This window comes from Dendrobium catenatum, unplaced genomic scaffold (genome assembly GCF_001605985.2).
Source record: "Dendrobium catenatum unplaced genomic scaffold, ASM160598v2 fragScaff_scaffold_898, whole genome shotgun sequence".
In the NCBI taxonomy this organism is placed as follows: Eukaryota; Viridiplantae; Streptophyta; class Magnoliopsida; order Asparagales; family Orchidaceae; genus Dendrobium; species Dendrobium catenatum.
The window spans coordinates 633,580-647,328 of record NW_021319360.1 but is presented as its reverse complement, the minus strand read 5'-3'; the positions used below and the strand labels follow the sequence as shown (position 1 = coordinate 647,328).

Here is a 13,749-nt window from a genome sequence, read left to right as displayed (position 1 = left end):
GGGTTGAGCAGTTTTCTTTCTTAGTTTTCATGAAGGGTTGTGTTCCTTGGTGATTTTTGTATGTTTGTCTTTGTTTGCTTGTAAGAGAGTGGTGCAATGGTGAAGAGAGATAGAGAGAGAAGATAGATCTGAACAATTTCTTCCAAATTTTCATTATGAATTTTTTGATGTGGTGTGGAACTGTGTTTTTTTTTTTCCGATTTCGTATTTTTCCATGTTAAATTTGGGTATATTTTCTTTATGTTGCCATTTTCTCTTTTTGGTTTGTGTTCCTACGTGGTTTCACTGCCCCAACACTTATGTAGATATATGAGTTGTTTATGTTATCATTAGCAGCATCGCCTATAATGGTGCCTTCGATAGTGATGCATGTTAAAGGGGGCCTCCTCGATGGACCTTTGTAGCATATCTATTCCAATGCCACAACCAGCCACGACATGATAGCACCTTATGCACATAAAATTTTCACTCAAGTTGCTTCGCTTTTATTCCTTTGTGTTCCACAAATGATGTGAAGCATCAACAAGTGGAAAACAATTGACGAATAGCAGTTATTTGAGAAATTGGCATCAAGCATTAGAAGTGTTCCTTTTCATGTCACAATTTTATAATGATTATTTTTCTCTATCTCAGGCGTCTCCATTTATGCTTGCTCGGTCTGATCTTTTGTTTGGCATTTATGTAATTTTCTTTTCTTCTAATGATGGTGTAGATACAAGAAGCTGTTGCGTACCGTGGATCTTACAAAGGACTTCTTTTTCAGTTACTCATACAATGTGATGCAAAGTATTCAGAAGAACTTATGCGATGCTAAGGCAGGGCAACTTTTGTATGAAACTATGTTTGTCTGGAATGAATTCTTGACAAGAGGAATTCGGAATCATCTTAAAAACACTGCTTGGACTGTTGCTTTAGTTTATGGTTTTTTCACTCAGGTAAGATTCTCAGATGTTGATACTAACAGATGCAAGTTGATTTCCTTTTTATGTTTTTATGAATTTGAAGAGCATAAAGTGCGTATGCAATTTTGATTGTACAATTGAAATGTGGATGCTACCAGCTCTAATTAGAATCGGAGAGTATAATTGCAAACCAACTTTTTTCTACAATATCCAAGCAAGATAATCTTGACATTACTATTGTTTCTGTGCCAATACTTCCCTGTTTGATTATTTTTTAGAAATATGATGAAGTTTCTCTTTTATATTTTATTTGAATTGCTTTTAAAATTATGATTGTTTGTAGAAACATCACCTTACGGCAATATGGCCACAGATTCACTGTTTTTGTTTTAGGTTCTTGTTGTAGGCTTGAAATTAGGCGGAGATTCAATGATATATCAATGCCCACCATATCTTTCTAGTGTTCTGACAAAATAAATTTCTTGATTCCAGGCTAAGCTATCAATATATGGGAAAAATTTTAGGTTGACACTCATTGCTAGGCGATCACGTCATTATGCTGGAACCAGGTTCTAATCAATTATTTATCTTTCATGTCCATTGTAGATTTGTGATAATTGTCCTCACATAATTGAGATTAGACGGGCCATTTGGCTAGTATTTATGACACGAGAATAATGCACATTTTCTCTTTGGACGATCTTTTGATAAAATGTGATTCTTTGGAAAAGGTATCTGAAGCGCGGCGTTAATGATAAGGGTAGTGTCGCAAATGATGTAGAGACAGAGCAGATTGTTTTTGAAGATGTTCCTGGAGAAAATCCTATGCAGATAAGTTCTATAGTACAAAATAGGGGTTCCATTCCCCTTTTTTGGTCCCAGGAGACATCAAAGATGAACATGAAGCCTGATATTGTTTGTGAGTGTTAGACATTCCTGTTTGCATGTTGAAGCAAAAATTGAAAAATGTTCTCTTAGTTTGACCTTTTATTTTCTTTCCTCAGTGCAGAAGCAGGACAAGCATTATGAAGCTACCCGGCTTCATTTTGAAAATCTTGTGAAGAGATACGGAAACCCAATCATTGTATTGAACTTAATTAAGGTATGCCACTTTGACTGTGATCCCTCTTTTTGTTTGTGGGACACATTATATCGACAGTTGCACATATAAATTGTTGGGTTTTCTTTTGATTTTTTATTTGTTTAGATATATTATTATTTTATTATACTTTCAGTTGTTTTATCTTAAATAGACACAAGAGAAGAAACCGAGAGAATCTATCCTTAGAGCAGAATTTGCAAATGCAATTGATTTCTTAAATAAAGATCTCTCAGAAGAAAGTCGTCTAAGATTTTTACATTGGGATCTTCACAAACATATGCGGAGGTAATCAGCTGCCATTGATCATCTTGTTATTCATTGAAAAATTTATGGTTGTATCAACATGATATGGCATGATTCAATACATTTCTAACTTTAACTTTAAAAATAATGTTCAGGAAGGCAACAAATGTGCTCCTACTGCTGGGTAAAGTGGCGTCTTATGCCTTGTATTTGACTGGCTTCTTTTATTTCCAAGTGACGCCTGTTTTGAGTCTTGACCGTGGTATCAGGCAGCCTGATGCATTGTAAGTATTCTATTTAATCTACACTCCAGGATTAAATTGCTTCTGCAGCTTGACTGTCAGTCAATTTCATCCAGCAGATGAATTTGAGTGGAGCTGAAATCAATTATGAACGCTTTTTTCTCATTTTTTTGTTAGCAAAAATAAGCATTTGGCAAGTTAGACAATATGTCATTTTCTCCTCTTGTTTCTAGAAATAATGTTCCATTAAATTGAAGATTACTTTCTAATCTTTTGTACTAACGGTGGGAAATCTTCTATATCTTCCACGTGTTAATCTGATGTCACATTGAAATTGTCATTAAGTTCCCAGGTTGTTCAAGTTGAATCAACTTGTCAGGCCTCGCTATCTTTTGTAGTATATACTAATAACACTTGAAGCTCAATTATGTATTTCCTTCTGTATAGTGCAAATTTTAGACTAGGCTTGAATTGCCAATTTGTCATCTTCATGGAAATGGCCAAAATCTCTTGCTCAACGAATATTTTCTGATTTTGAATATTTCCAAATAATTATGAGCCACCAATGCTTGCACATGAAAATATATGTTTTACTCTATGACATGAACTTGAAACATTTAACTGAATATGTTAGAAAATGTTTGCCTACCTTGTGCATGTCAAAAGAACATTTCTTTTTTGGGTTTATACTGTCATGGCATGGTCAATTTTGTAAAAGACTAAAGAGGTGGATCAGAGGATTTTCTACCCTAGTACACAGTTGTTGTGGGCCTCATATGTATTCTTCCACGGGTGTTTCATGTGAGTGTTGAACAAGTGCTAGGGTTAATGAGTGGAGGGAAGTAACATGTTTAGAAATAAATAGTTGTTCCAGTGCTTTTCTATCACACCGTGGGTCCGGAAGGCGGTACACCCCGGCAACACAGGATACGATGGAAAGACCTGTTTTGTATTCACAAAGAGAAAAATGCCTATACAACTGATACAACATGATATATATACACGAGAGTAAATAAAAGAAGTGAATTAATAAGCCAATTCATTAATAGAATACAATTAAATAGTACATCCAAGTAGCAATAATATTGATACAAGAAAATGAGTGTAGTAGGATGAATAATAGGAAAGAAACTATCCAACCCTAAAAAAAAATAAAATAATAAACTACTATAAAATATAAAATACAAAAAATAATCTACTGCTGATAAGTTTGTTTCTGAAGTGATGATCCGCTAAACACGCTGGCAAGTCCTGCTATAAAATAGATAATAGGTGAGTTTAATAAATCAAATTCAACAAGTAACTCATATCTATCAAAGCATAAACGACAAAGGACTAGGGCATGCGATGTGAACAATCAAAGGGTAAAAGTAACAATCTATAGCCACTATATCAAAATAGCCATGAGTTATGCTATGTTTATTATGACAGATTTTAATATGACAATGAAACCAATTTATATAATATATTCCTGCACACGTAATATCTTTTTAATGCAATCATGTTAAGTATCATCATACCCAAAATGACTTATCAATCATTTATTATTTCCAAATCATGTTCAATTATATTATTTAAACATTCATATGCATATAACTATAATTGGTTTATCAAATACCCTTTACAAGAAAGGTAAACATCAATCTAAGGAAATCCAATGATTTCCTATAGAGTCGTCACTCTTGGAGCCCGTCGACCCCGACTAACCAATAATTAAAAGGGTTCTACCGACATACTTATCAGTACACCTAAGCATATAATTTTCAATATTTTTATAAGCACTTTTCAATGAATTTTATGGTTTCAATATGATGAATATTCTTGCATAGTAAGATCTGAGTTGACAATATAGTGTTTATTGCTTTTAATTAGAGCATGTGCATGAAAATATAAAAAATTGATATACAGGAGGTTATGCAGCAATAAATCAAGAATCTTCTGTTTATTAAACTGGCTAACATTATGATCATATGCATGAAACAAAAGAATTTGCAGTAATATGGCTGACAGTGAAATCAATTATTAAAGCCTATTACAAATAATATGGATTTATGCCCTTTAACAAGGAAGGGTACGCTCACACTAAAATAAATAATAGTTACTTACATCTAGGAGAGTAACACGAAATTCAAGCCTACTAGATAATCAACTGACAGAGCCACGAGGGCAATGAATTGAAGGTACTACAAGCAGTGAAGCCAAATAGTTATAAGCACGCTCTTTGAAGCATTCGAGCTAATAGACTTAGTTACAACCACAATGTTAATAATAAGTATCACAAATATGTTATTTACCCTACAATCATGAATAAGAGCCGCTAAAAGAAGATATATGAAATCATGAAAGTATAGTTAATTAGGATTTAATGCCGCAAATCAAATCTAAACAATTCAAATAATAAAAAATATTAATATAGACTTACCCTTGTTGAATGATCTCAAATAACATGAAAAGGATGAGAAAGAAAGCTCAATCTCTATCTGAGAGAAGGAAGGAAGTAAGAAGGGAACCCTTCTCTAACAATGGTGTCGATTTAGGGAAAACACCACGATGAAGAGAAAAAAGAGTCGAGAAGTGACTTTGGTGGCTGTTGTGGAGAGAAAGAAACAAAGATGAAAGGTTGCAGACTGCTGATTGCGAGAGAGAAAAAATGAGGAAGGATAGGGAAGTGATATGGACGCTGCTGCAAGGAGGAAGAAAATTTGATGTCCTAGGTCTCCTAGAAAAAGGAAGGAAGGTCGGCGAGGCAGGAGAATTATGTAAGGTAGTTGAATCAATCATGAAATTTTCGTGATTGGAGGGAGGAGGGGAGGTATTCGTCTCGCTTCCGTGAGAGAAAGCCTACTTTTTTGTGCGATTAGGAGGAAGGAGTCAGGCTTGACTTCGGTTCGTGCATGATAAGGGAGTGGGAGGGCCAGTTTTGCATGAAACACCTGGAGTGGTCCGTCCAGGCTCAGTTATTACATTTTGATTATTGATATTCTTAATAGCATTTATGCAGTCCTCGTTGGTCCACGGTCTAAGCAAAAAGATAGACCCCTGCTTCATCATAGCAAAATGCCCTTTCATTTGTCATGGATTGTGCTGTTGTCCTCCTTATTCATCTTTTAACAAAAGGAGAGAATCGTCACTTCTCTCTTTTGTATGAGGCTATTACTTAAATCTCAAAGAGTCCAACCTAATAAGTCAACATTTTGTTGTTGTCTGGGTTGAACTAGTTCAGGGATTGGGTATGTTAGATCTTATTTAGGTCTGGTTGGATCAATAGTGTTATGTGCTGCATGACTTGAATTGTGACATGAAATCAATAGCTTTTTTGGGAAGAATATAGATAAAATCGCATTACTACTGCAAAGGGCCTATGTAGGTCTCATAGTATGAAATCCCTTAAGAAAGTGAAGCTAAATTCTTAAATATTGAGGCGTTTTTCGGTGTAATGGTTAGAATTTTATTAGAAATTACAAATTTTGCTCGTACAGGAACACTTCTAGAAGGTGACCTCATAGTAAGTTACACCAATGTGACAAAACCGTGAGACCATTAGGCCAAAGTGGATAATATCTTGATAGTTAGGAATTTGAACTATTAGAAATGGTATCAGGGCAATGCACTAGCTTAAAGATGACAACTAAGTGTTTCTATCTGCTCGGTGGATGATTATGGGCCAAGGATACTGATGATGACGTCAATCACTTAAGTTGGGGAGATTATGAAACTCTAAAGAAAATAAAGCTAAACTCTTAAATGTTGAGACGCCTTTTTATGTGACGGTTGGAATTTGGTTAGAAACTCTAAAGTTAAGTATGCTTATAAAGAAGTACTCCTAAGATGGGTGAGCTCCTGAGAAATTATACCAATTTGATAAAACCGTGTGGCCATTAGGCGAATGCAGACATCTTGATAGTTAAGAGCTATGATGCACAGACACGGACACGGCGACACGGGTACGACACGACACTTGTCCAATTTGTATTTAATATTTTTTTAATCGGACACTTTTTTGGCGTGTCCGACACGTGTCGGAGGAGTGTCGGACGAGTGTCGTGTCGAATACATGTCGGACACTGCACGCCTTTTTGAGGAAAAGTGTCGGTGCATCATAGGTTAAGAGTTTGTGCCCCTACACTTAGTGGGGATAGAAAGGAGGTGGTGGGATGGGATACGGAGTGTGCTGTAGTTTAAAGCTTTATTTTCTCTTCTCACTACCTGGGAAAGAGGCGCATATGGTCGTGTGAGCATGCTATTTTTGCTTTGCTATCACATGGAGTTAACTATTATATGTTGCTTGCCTTCTGATCAGTTAACCAGATTGATTGCCAACTTTTCCTATGCTGGGATGAATTTTCTTGTATAGATTGCTCAGCTGATCACTCATCTCTCATTGTTGACAACCTTTTAGGAGGATCCGTGTGCAATTCAAAAAGTAGCATCCAGGTTACACGCTGGTCTTAATTTGCAACACTTATGCAGCATACACTATTTACTGTCACTCTATTCGCATATAGAGGCTGATGATTGCCAAGGTTTCTTTGTGATTGTTGCTGTGATAATCAATTTGTGGGAAGCAGGTTGCTCTATCCAGCTTTGTTTTTGTGCTTTGAAATTTGTTTGTGGTTTATTTAATTTTAAAATTTATTATAACTTCCCTTAACCTTTATTGAACTTATGCCTTTCTTCTTTTTAGATTTGGATCTTTTGGTTGTTGAACCGAATCTTTTGATGTTTGAGGTCTTATTCTAATAAAAAAATTCTGAATAATAAGACACTCAAAACCACTACTACAGAGAAATAGGAATTGTTATGTTTAGTAATTTGTAGGTAGTCAAATTGAGCTGTTCGTTGCATAATATCTGCATTAGTCTTAATTCAGGAAGACATACTTATTTCGTCTGTATGGAATAGTGTGGATTTGATAGTGAATGATTTTTTTATCAAATGAACAATTTTTTCTACATTTCCATCCTAGTATTTGTTTAGCCTCAAGTCTATGGTAAAATTTAGCATGGATATTTTCTCATGAAGTGTTTGATCCATATTTGATATATTTTGGAGACCTTGATTCCAGAGTCTGAATTGTTTGAGACATGCCATGTGACATCTTTGATTGAAATTATAACTAATAGTTTTTGAACTCTTATTCCCATTTTTTTTTTACCATATTGAATGCAAAAGACATATTTAAAAAATTCAATAAGATCGTAATAAATTCAAATTTAGATATGATATCATGTAATGCATTGGCTAATTTTATGGAATTTTATTATTTGTTATAGCTTTTTTTTTTTTTTTTTTCCGTCTATCGATTATGTTTGATATTTTAGAACTTTTACTTTACATTTTTTATTAGATTTAAATATGAAATTGACTTTTAGTAGGACACCATAGAGAAAAATGTTTCATGTAGCCGACCCCGCTTAGTGGAATAAATGCTTGATGCTGTTATTTTTTAGAACTTTAGCTTTATCCTTGCTATGTTAATTCAGACTATGCATGCACATATATCTAGTTTCCATGTATATTTATCATCGTCATTGTCTATGGTCTATGCTTAAAACTCGATCATCTCATGGTAGTAAGTCATGAGGGATGAGCAATAATGCTGATTTATGTTGACTTGTTAGTTTATTTATATTTGGCATGAGCTTTATAAGCAATTGAAACAAAACTTTAATTTACCTTTGATCAGATGTTACCTAGTAATTCATAACTAGACATCTTGTCCCTCTCATGGCTCAGTCTTCTCGGGTCAATAGAACTTGTTTGATGAGAAGTTTTTGAATATGCAGAAAATTTTGAATTTTCTCTGAATGGGGAAGGCCTTAATCATGGTCCATCCCACATGTTTGAAAAAATTATAATCTTGAAAATTAGAACATTTGATTTTAAAGGTAAGTTGTCAACTAACATAGTCGATAAGGTCTACCACTATCGATGGTAATGATAAAACCATCCCATTTCTTACAGAAGAAGACCTGCATATATACATGCAGACTTTCAGATATATCCATATTTGCTAAATACATATAGTCTTTAAACCTTTACTCTTTCCCCGTTTTTACGATGGATGTCTGAGTTGGCCTCAATCTCTTATCTGGTAATGCAAATTAATTTACGCCATGGGCCTATGTATTTTATGTTGTTCTCTAATTTAAGCTTACCCTTAATAGATGTCCACCTGTTCGAAGTTGCTAAGCTCCAGCTTCAACTCTATAGCTGTGATTTCATGTCAGGATAAAAAATTGAAGCTTTTCTCCATCTTATTCCACTTCGAGATAATGAATTACTTTTGTTCAAATGTTAAAAGAATGGTCCAATCAATTGATAATACCACTTAAATCAAAATAAATTTGCACCAACCGAGTGATTAATTGGGATGAAGTTACTTTCTCAATAGCCTACTATTTTTAATGCATCAATTCCAAGGTAAAGCCCTTCCGAGGTTATGTGCACCTTTAATTTCTCCAGTACAAGAGTACCTTTCTTTAAATGATAAATTGTCTATTAAAGAGATAGGAGAGGTTAGTTCAAATAAAGTGCATTAAGGATGAAGATCAAAAAGTGCTTTTCTTAGAAGAAGATATTCAACATAGGTGATTGAAATATTTTGATAAGCTTTTTAATTAAAATTGTGAGAATAAGACTGACCTTAGTGACTTTAACACCCTAAATGAAAATTGAAAATTTTGTTTTTATCGTAATATTAGTAAGATCAAATTTGGAAAGGCTTTAAAGAAATGAAGTGTGGAAAAGCAGTCAAACCTGATGATATCCAATAAAGGTGTGGAAATGCTTAGGAGATCAAGGAGTTTCTAGGCTTTCTAAACTTTTTGAAGATTAAAAAGATGCAGATGAGTGGAGTGTGATAGTTCATATTTTTAAGAATAAAGGTAATGCAGAAGAGTGTGTGAATTATAGAGGCATTAAGTTAATGTGTCATATATTAAAATTATGGGAGAGAGTAATTGAGCATAGGTTATGACGTGATACTAATGTTTCTCAAAATTAGTTTGGATTTATGCCGAGTAGGTTTGCTATGGAAGCTATACATTTGCTGAGAGGTGATGAGGACATCGGAGATCAACGGCTACTATCTTGAGCTATTTATTTATATGTTTTTGTACTAGTTTATTTCATATTGTTGTTTTTCCCTTTATACCCTTATGGGTGGTCATGTAGTGTTGTAGCCCAAAGGGCATTTCAGTCTTTGTTATTTTTCTTCTCATGAGGCCTATTTATAGGCTAGCTTTCTTGTATTGAGATGATGATTATTTGAATGAAAATTTTGATCTTGTGTTCTCTTTGTGAGTTCCTTCTTGAAGATCTCTTAGTGAGTTCTTTTCTCCTAGATCTCTGTGTGAGTTCTAGGGAAAGCCCAAGGTGAGGGCAAAAGCAATTACCAGCCAGTCATTTGGACAGGTCCTTGACTCGTAGGTTATTTTTATTTATTGTTTTCTTCTCTTCAAATCTCGTTTTCCTCCTCACCCACGCCAAGCCCTACCGAGTTCCATCACCAACGTTACTTCATTAGCTTTCTCCCACCCACAACCCAAGATCCACCAAGAAAATCCCAAACGATGGCAAGCCCTCTTCCTCCTTTGGCCGCCGCCACACGCCTTGCTCCAAGCCATGATGAAGATGTCAATCACATCATAATGGCTCCTTGATGTGGCTTAGCAATAATAAAGGAGTTACCGATTTTTGATTTCTAAATTTGAAATTCACAAACTTTTCATTTTTTGCAAAATTCCCCCTAAAAGGAAAGTTTTCGAATTGTCCAATCCAATTTCATGAATGTGGAGTTATTAATTTTTTATCCAGGTGGCATCGGACTCAATTGGAAACCCGCTCATCCCTCTCCTAAATTTTTCCCTCCCCCTGCCCCCCTCTCATGCCATGCCGCCGGCCCCCATGAGGGATTTCCCCATTGGATTGCTCATTTAATGCCCCATCCTATTTGGATTTGAATTTTAATTCAAATTAATGTTTCTCTTCACAGATCTTTCCTAATTCTTTTTTAATTCTGAAATTTCCAAGAATTAAATTCAATAGTTAAGATTACGGAAGGGAATTTTCCTTCAGCCTCCTGAATTGGAATAAGTCCAGAAAATATGGCCCAAATTCGAGCCGCCTCCTTATTGGTGAGCCTCACTTGGGATTTTTTTTTCTCTTCAGTTTTTCAGCCACCTCTATTAGCTGACATTGAATTACTTTTATTGCTTATTAATTCTCCAAATCAAGCCCCGCCAAATTGGAATTAATTGGAGATCTTTCGAATTTTCTAATCAAGTTTTTTTTGTTGGAAATAAAATAGTGAATACAAAAACTTATGAATTTGTTCCGGTTTTTCATTCAATTCTAATGGAATTAAATTTGAAGAAACTCAAAAACATTAGTCTAGATTGAAATAAGGCCTGCCTTCTTCCTGTTGGCCGGAACTTCCCCCATACGTGCACACAGGTTCCTCTTCCACGATCTCTTCCTCAAACTTCATCTGTACGGGAGCTTTCTCCCCGTTGCAAGATTGCAGCCAGGAGAATTCAGCAGGGATTAATTTGTTTCTCCAAACAACTTACAGAAGCTTCCAAAAAAAAAAAAAAAAATGTTCCATGCAGCATGCCCCACCGACGTTCCAGCCATCCCGGGAGCGACTATTGCGTCCAGATCTCAGGGACAGCAATTTCTTCCTGTTTAGGAGTTCCCCTGAGTTAATGCTGTTGCCTATCTTGTTGACCACAGCAAACTAGGTGCTGTCCAGAGGTCCAGAACGCAGCTTACCTGTCGCTGAGGAGATTAGTGGTCTTTCTCCCCGCCACCCCAAAGAGACTTTCAGTTGTGTGCTTGTCTAGTTGTTCCAAAAGTTTGAAGGCTGCTGCCACCTTCATTCCATCCATGCGTCATAGCTCATAATCCTTTTTATTTTGGGTAAACCTCTTCCTCATCTCTATCTTCTGAATTAACTCTACTCGTGGTATATTAATTGATTCCAAAGCGCATGTTTTATCGCCTCCCGCTAAACCTAGTAATTGGATGAGTTGTGTGAGGGATCTTCTCATAGCAACTAATCTTATTGTTAGTATTGGAATTTCTCGTTGAAACCACTCATGTATGCAAAGTAAGACTTAGTTGGTTATTTAATGATCTCAACCTCTCGCATGTGTTTAGACCTAAGCTATTTTATCACCTTAATGTTATCTCATCGTTTACATCAATAGAGGATTTTGCTTAACATTGCTCTCTAAAATTTACAAGTGCAAACTTTCTTAAGCAAGTCATTTTCGCATGGATTGTTTCACATCAAGAGGTTTGATGGAGAACTATGGAGAGAGGAAGGAGGATCTACATTTGATATTTATTGATTTACAGAAAGCATGTAGCCAGGTTCCATGAGAAGTGCTTTGAAGCGTTTTAGAAAAGAAAGAAGATAATAAGACCTTCAAAAAAAGGTTAATAAGACCTATATTCAAGTCATTAGGGATATGTATACAGGAGCTGTTACTTGTGTTCAAACACAAGGTAGTTTGATCAAATATTTTCCTATTTCAGTTGGATTACATCAGGGATCAACTTTAATCCTTTATCTTTTTTCTTTAGTTATGGATTTTCTTACTAGATATTCGCAAGAGGATGTAACTCGGTGTATGTTTTTTGCTGATGATATTCTTCTTGTTCATAAGACTCGGGAGGGAGTTGAAGAAAAACTTGAATTATGGATGTTAACTTTAGATTTTAAAGGTTTTTGTTTGTGTAGATCTAAAATCGAATATACTAAGTATAATTTTAGTAGTAATAGATCTAATGGTGGGATTGTGACATTGAGTGATCAGGTTATTAAAAAGAGTGCTCAGTTTATATATCTTGGGTCTATTGTTCAAAACGATGGTGAAATAAATGGGGATATTATTAGTAGAATTCAAGTTGAATGGTTGAAGTAGAAGAATGCATTAGGCATGTTGTGTGATAGAAAAGTATCCCTCAAACTTAAGGGAAAATTTTATTAGATGGTGGTGAGACTTGCAATGCTTTATGACGCAGAATTTTGGGCATTAAAAGGGAAGCATAAAGTTAAGTGTTGCAAAAATGAAAATGCTCAAGTGGATGAGTAGCTTTACACTTAGAGACAATGCGAAACGAGTATACACGGGAAAAGGTTGGAGTAACTCCGGTGACAAATAAAGAGAGTCGCCTTAGATGGTTTGGTCATGTAAAATGTTGACCTTCTGATGACCCAATTATAATAGTAGATGTATTAGATTTAGGGTTAGGAAAGGTGGAGATAGACTTAAAAAGATTTGGTTAGATATTATTAAGAATGACATTTTTTTATAAGAATTTAAATCTTAATAGGACACAATGGAAAAAAAAAACATGATTCTTGTAGTCGACCAACATCGTGAGATAAATTCTTGATATTGTTGTTGTTGTAGAAATATGGAGTGGTCTAGCTTGCACAATAATCTTATCATTAATGAAAATGAGTGTAGGTTTACCTTGAGATTTAAATGCTTGCTTATGATGCCATGGAAGTGAGTCTTGATGAAAATATAAAGGAAATTGATGGACGGAGAGGGATGCAATCTCGATTTGGTAACCCACCCAAAACATTTTGCGAAGGAACGAAAAGTGCGAATCTACTAACAATGGCAGGTGAGTAGGACGAGGAGCCTCACATATGATAAGAGCCACCATAATAGGTGGCAAATTTTATGGCTATTTGGGGAAACCAACGAAATCATAGGAATTGCCATAAAAGTAGATGGTTGAGAAGGAGTTGGGATTGAGAGAGGGTAAGTCAAGTAGACTTGTGTTGCTTGATAAAGTCAAGGACAAGAGTGGCAAAAATTGTGTGGGGAAATGTTAATGTTATTTGAAGGGGAGAGTGGCAATTAGTAAGATAAACCAGTAACGTTTATGAATGGTTGCGACAAGTACAATCATAATGGTGCGACAAGAGCACAGGCCTGCTAACACGGGTGCGAGGCGCGGGGGGGGGGGGGGGGGGGGGGGGGGGGTGGAGCAGCTTGCAAGGTGGCAAATAATGCAATTTTTGTGCTGGAAACACGATAATGTGTATGCAAGCAAACTTACTCATAGGTAAGAGCGACAAGCCTATGCAACCCCCATGAGCGGGCACTAGGAGCGAACGAAAGTCTTAGGGAGGTTGGGGTGAGCTTAAGCCTCTGAAATTATATGGGTTAAAATACAGTAAGGATCATCTAATGATGATGTTGATCATGACCCTATGCTTGTAGATGTGATAAGG

At 35.7% G+C, this 13,749-nt stretch overlaps 1 protein-coding gene across 1 annotated transcript in view; it reads left to right on the top strand.

Moving 5' to 3' along the window:
• LOC110110511 (phosphoinositide phosphatase SAC2) overlaps positions 1–13,749 on the top strand; it is a 29,983-nt gene that overhangs the window by 3,086 nt on the left and 13,148 nt on the right. The window contains exons 4-9 of the mRNA XM_020842019.2: positions 713–935; positions 1,395–1,471; positions 1,634–1,821; positions 1,907–2,004; positions 2,156–2,289; positions 2,403–2,531. Coding sequence (XP_020697678.1) covers positions 713–935; positions 1,395–1,471; positions 1,634–1,821; positions 1,907–2,004; positions 2,156–2,289; positions 2,403–2,531 — 849 coding nt within the window. The remainder of the gene's footprint in view (positions 1–712; positions 936–1,394; positions 1,472–1,633; positions 1,822–1,906; positions 2,005–2,155; positions 2,290–2,402; positions 2,532–13,749) is intronic.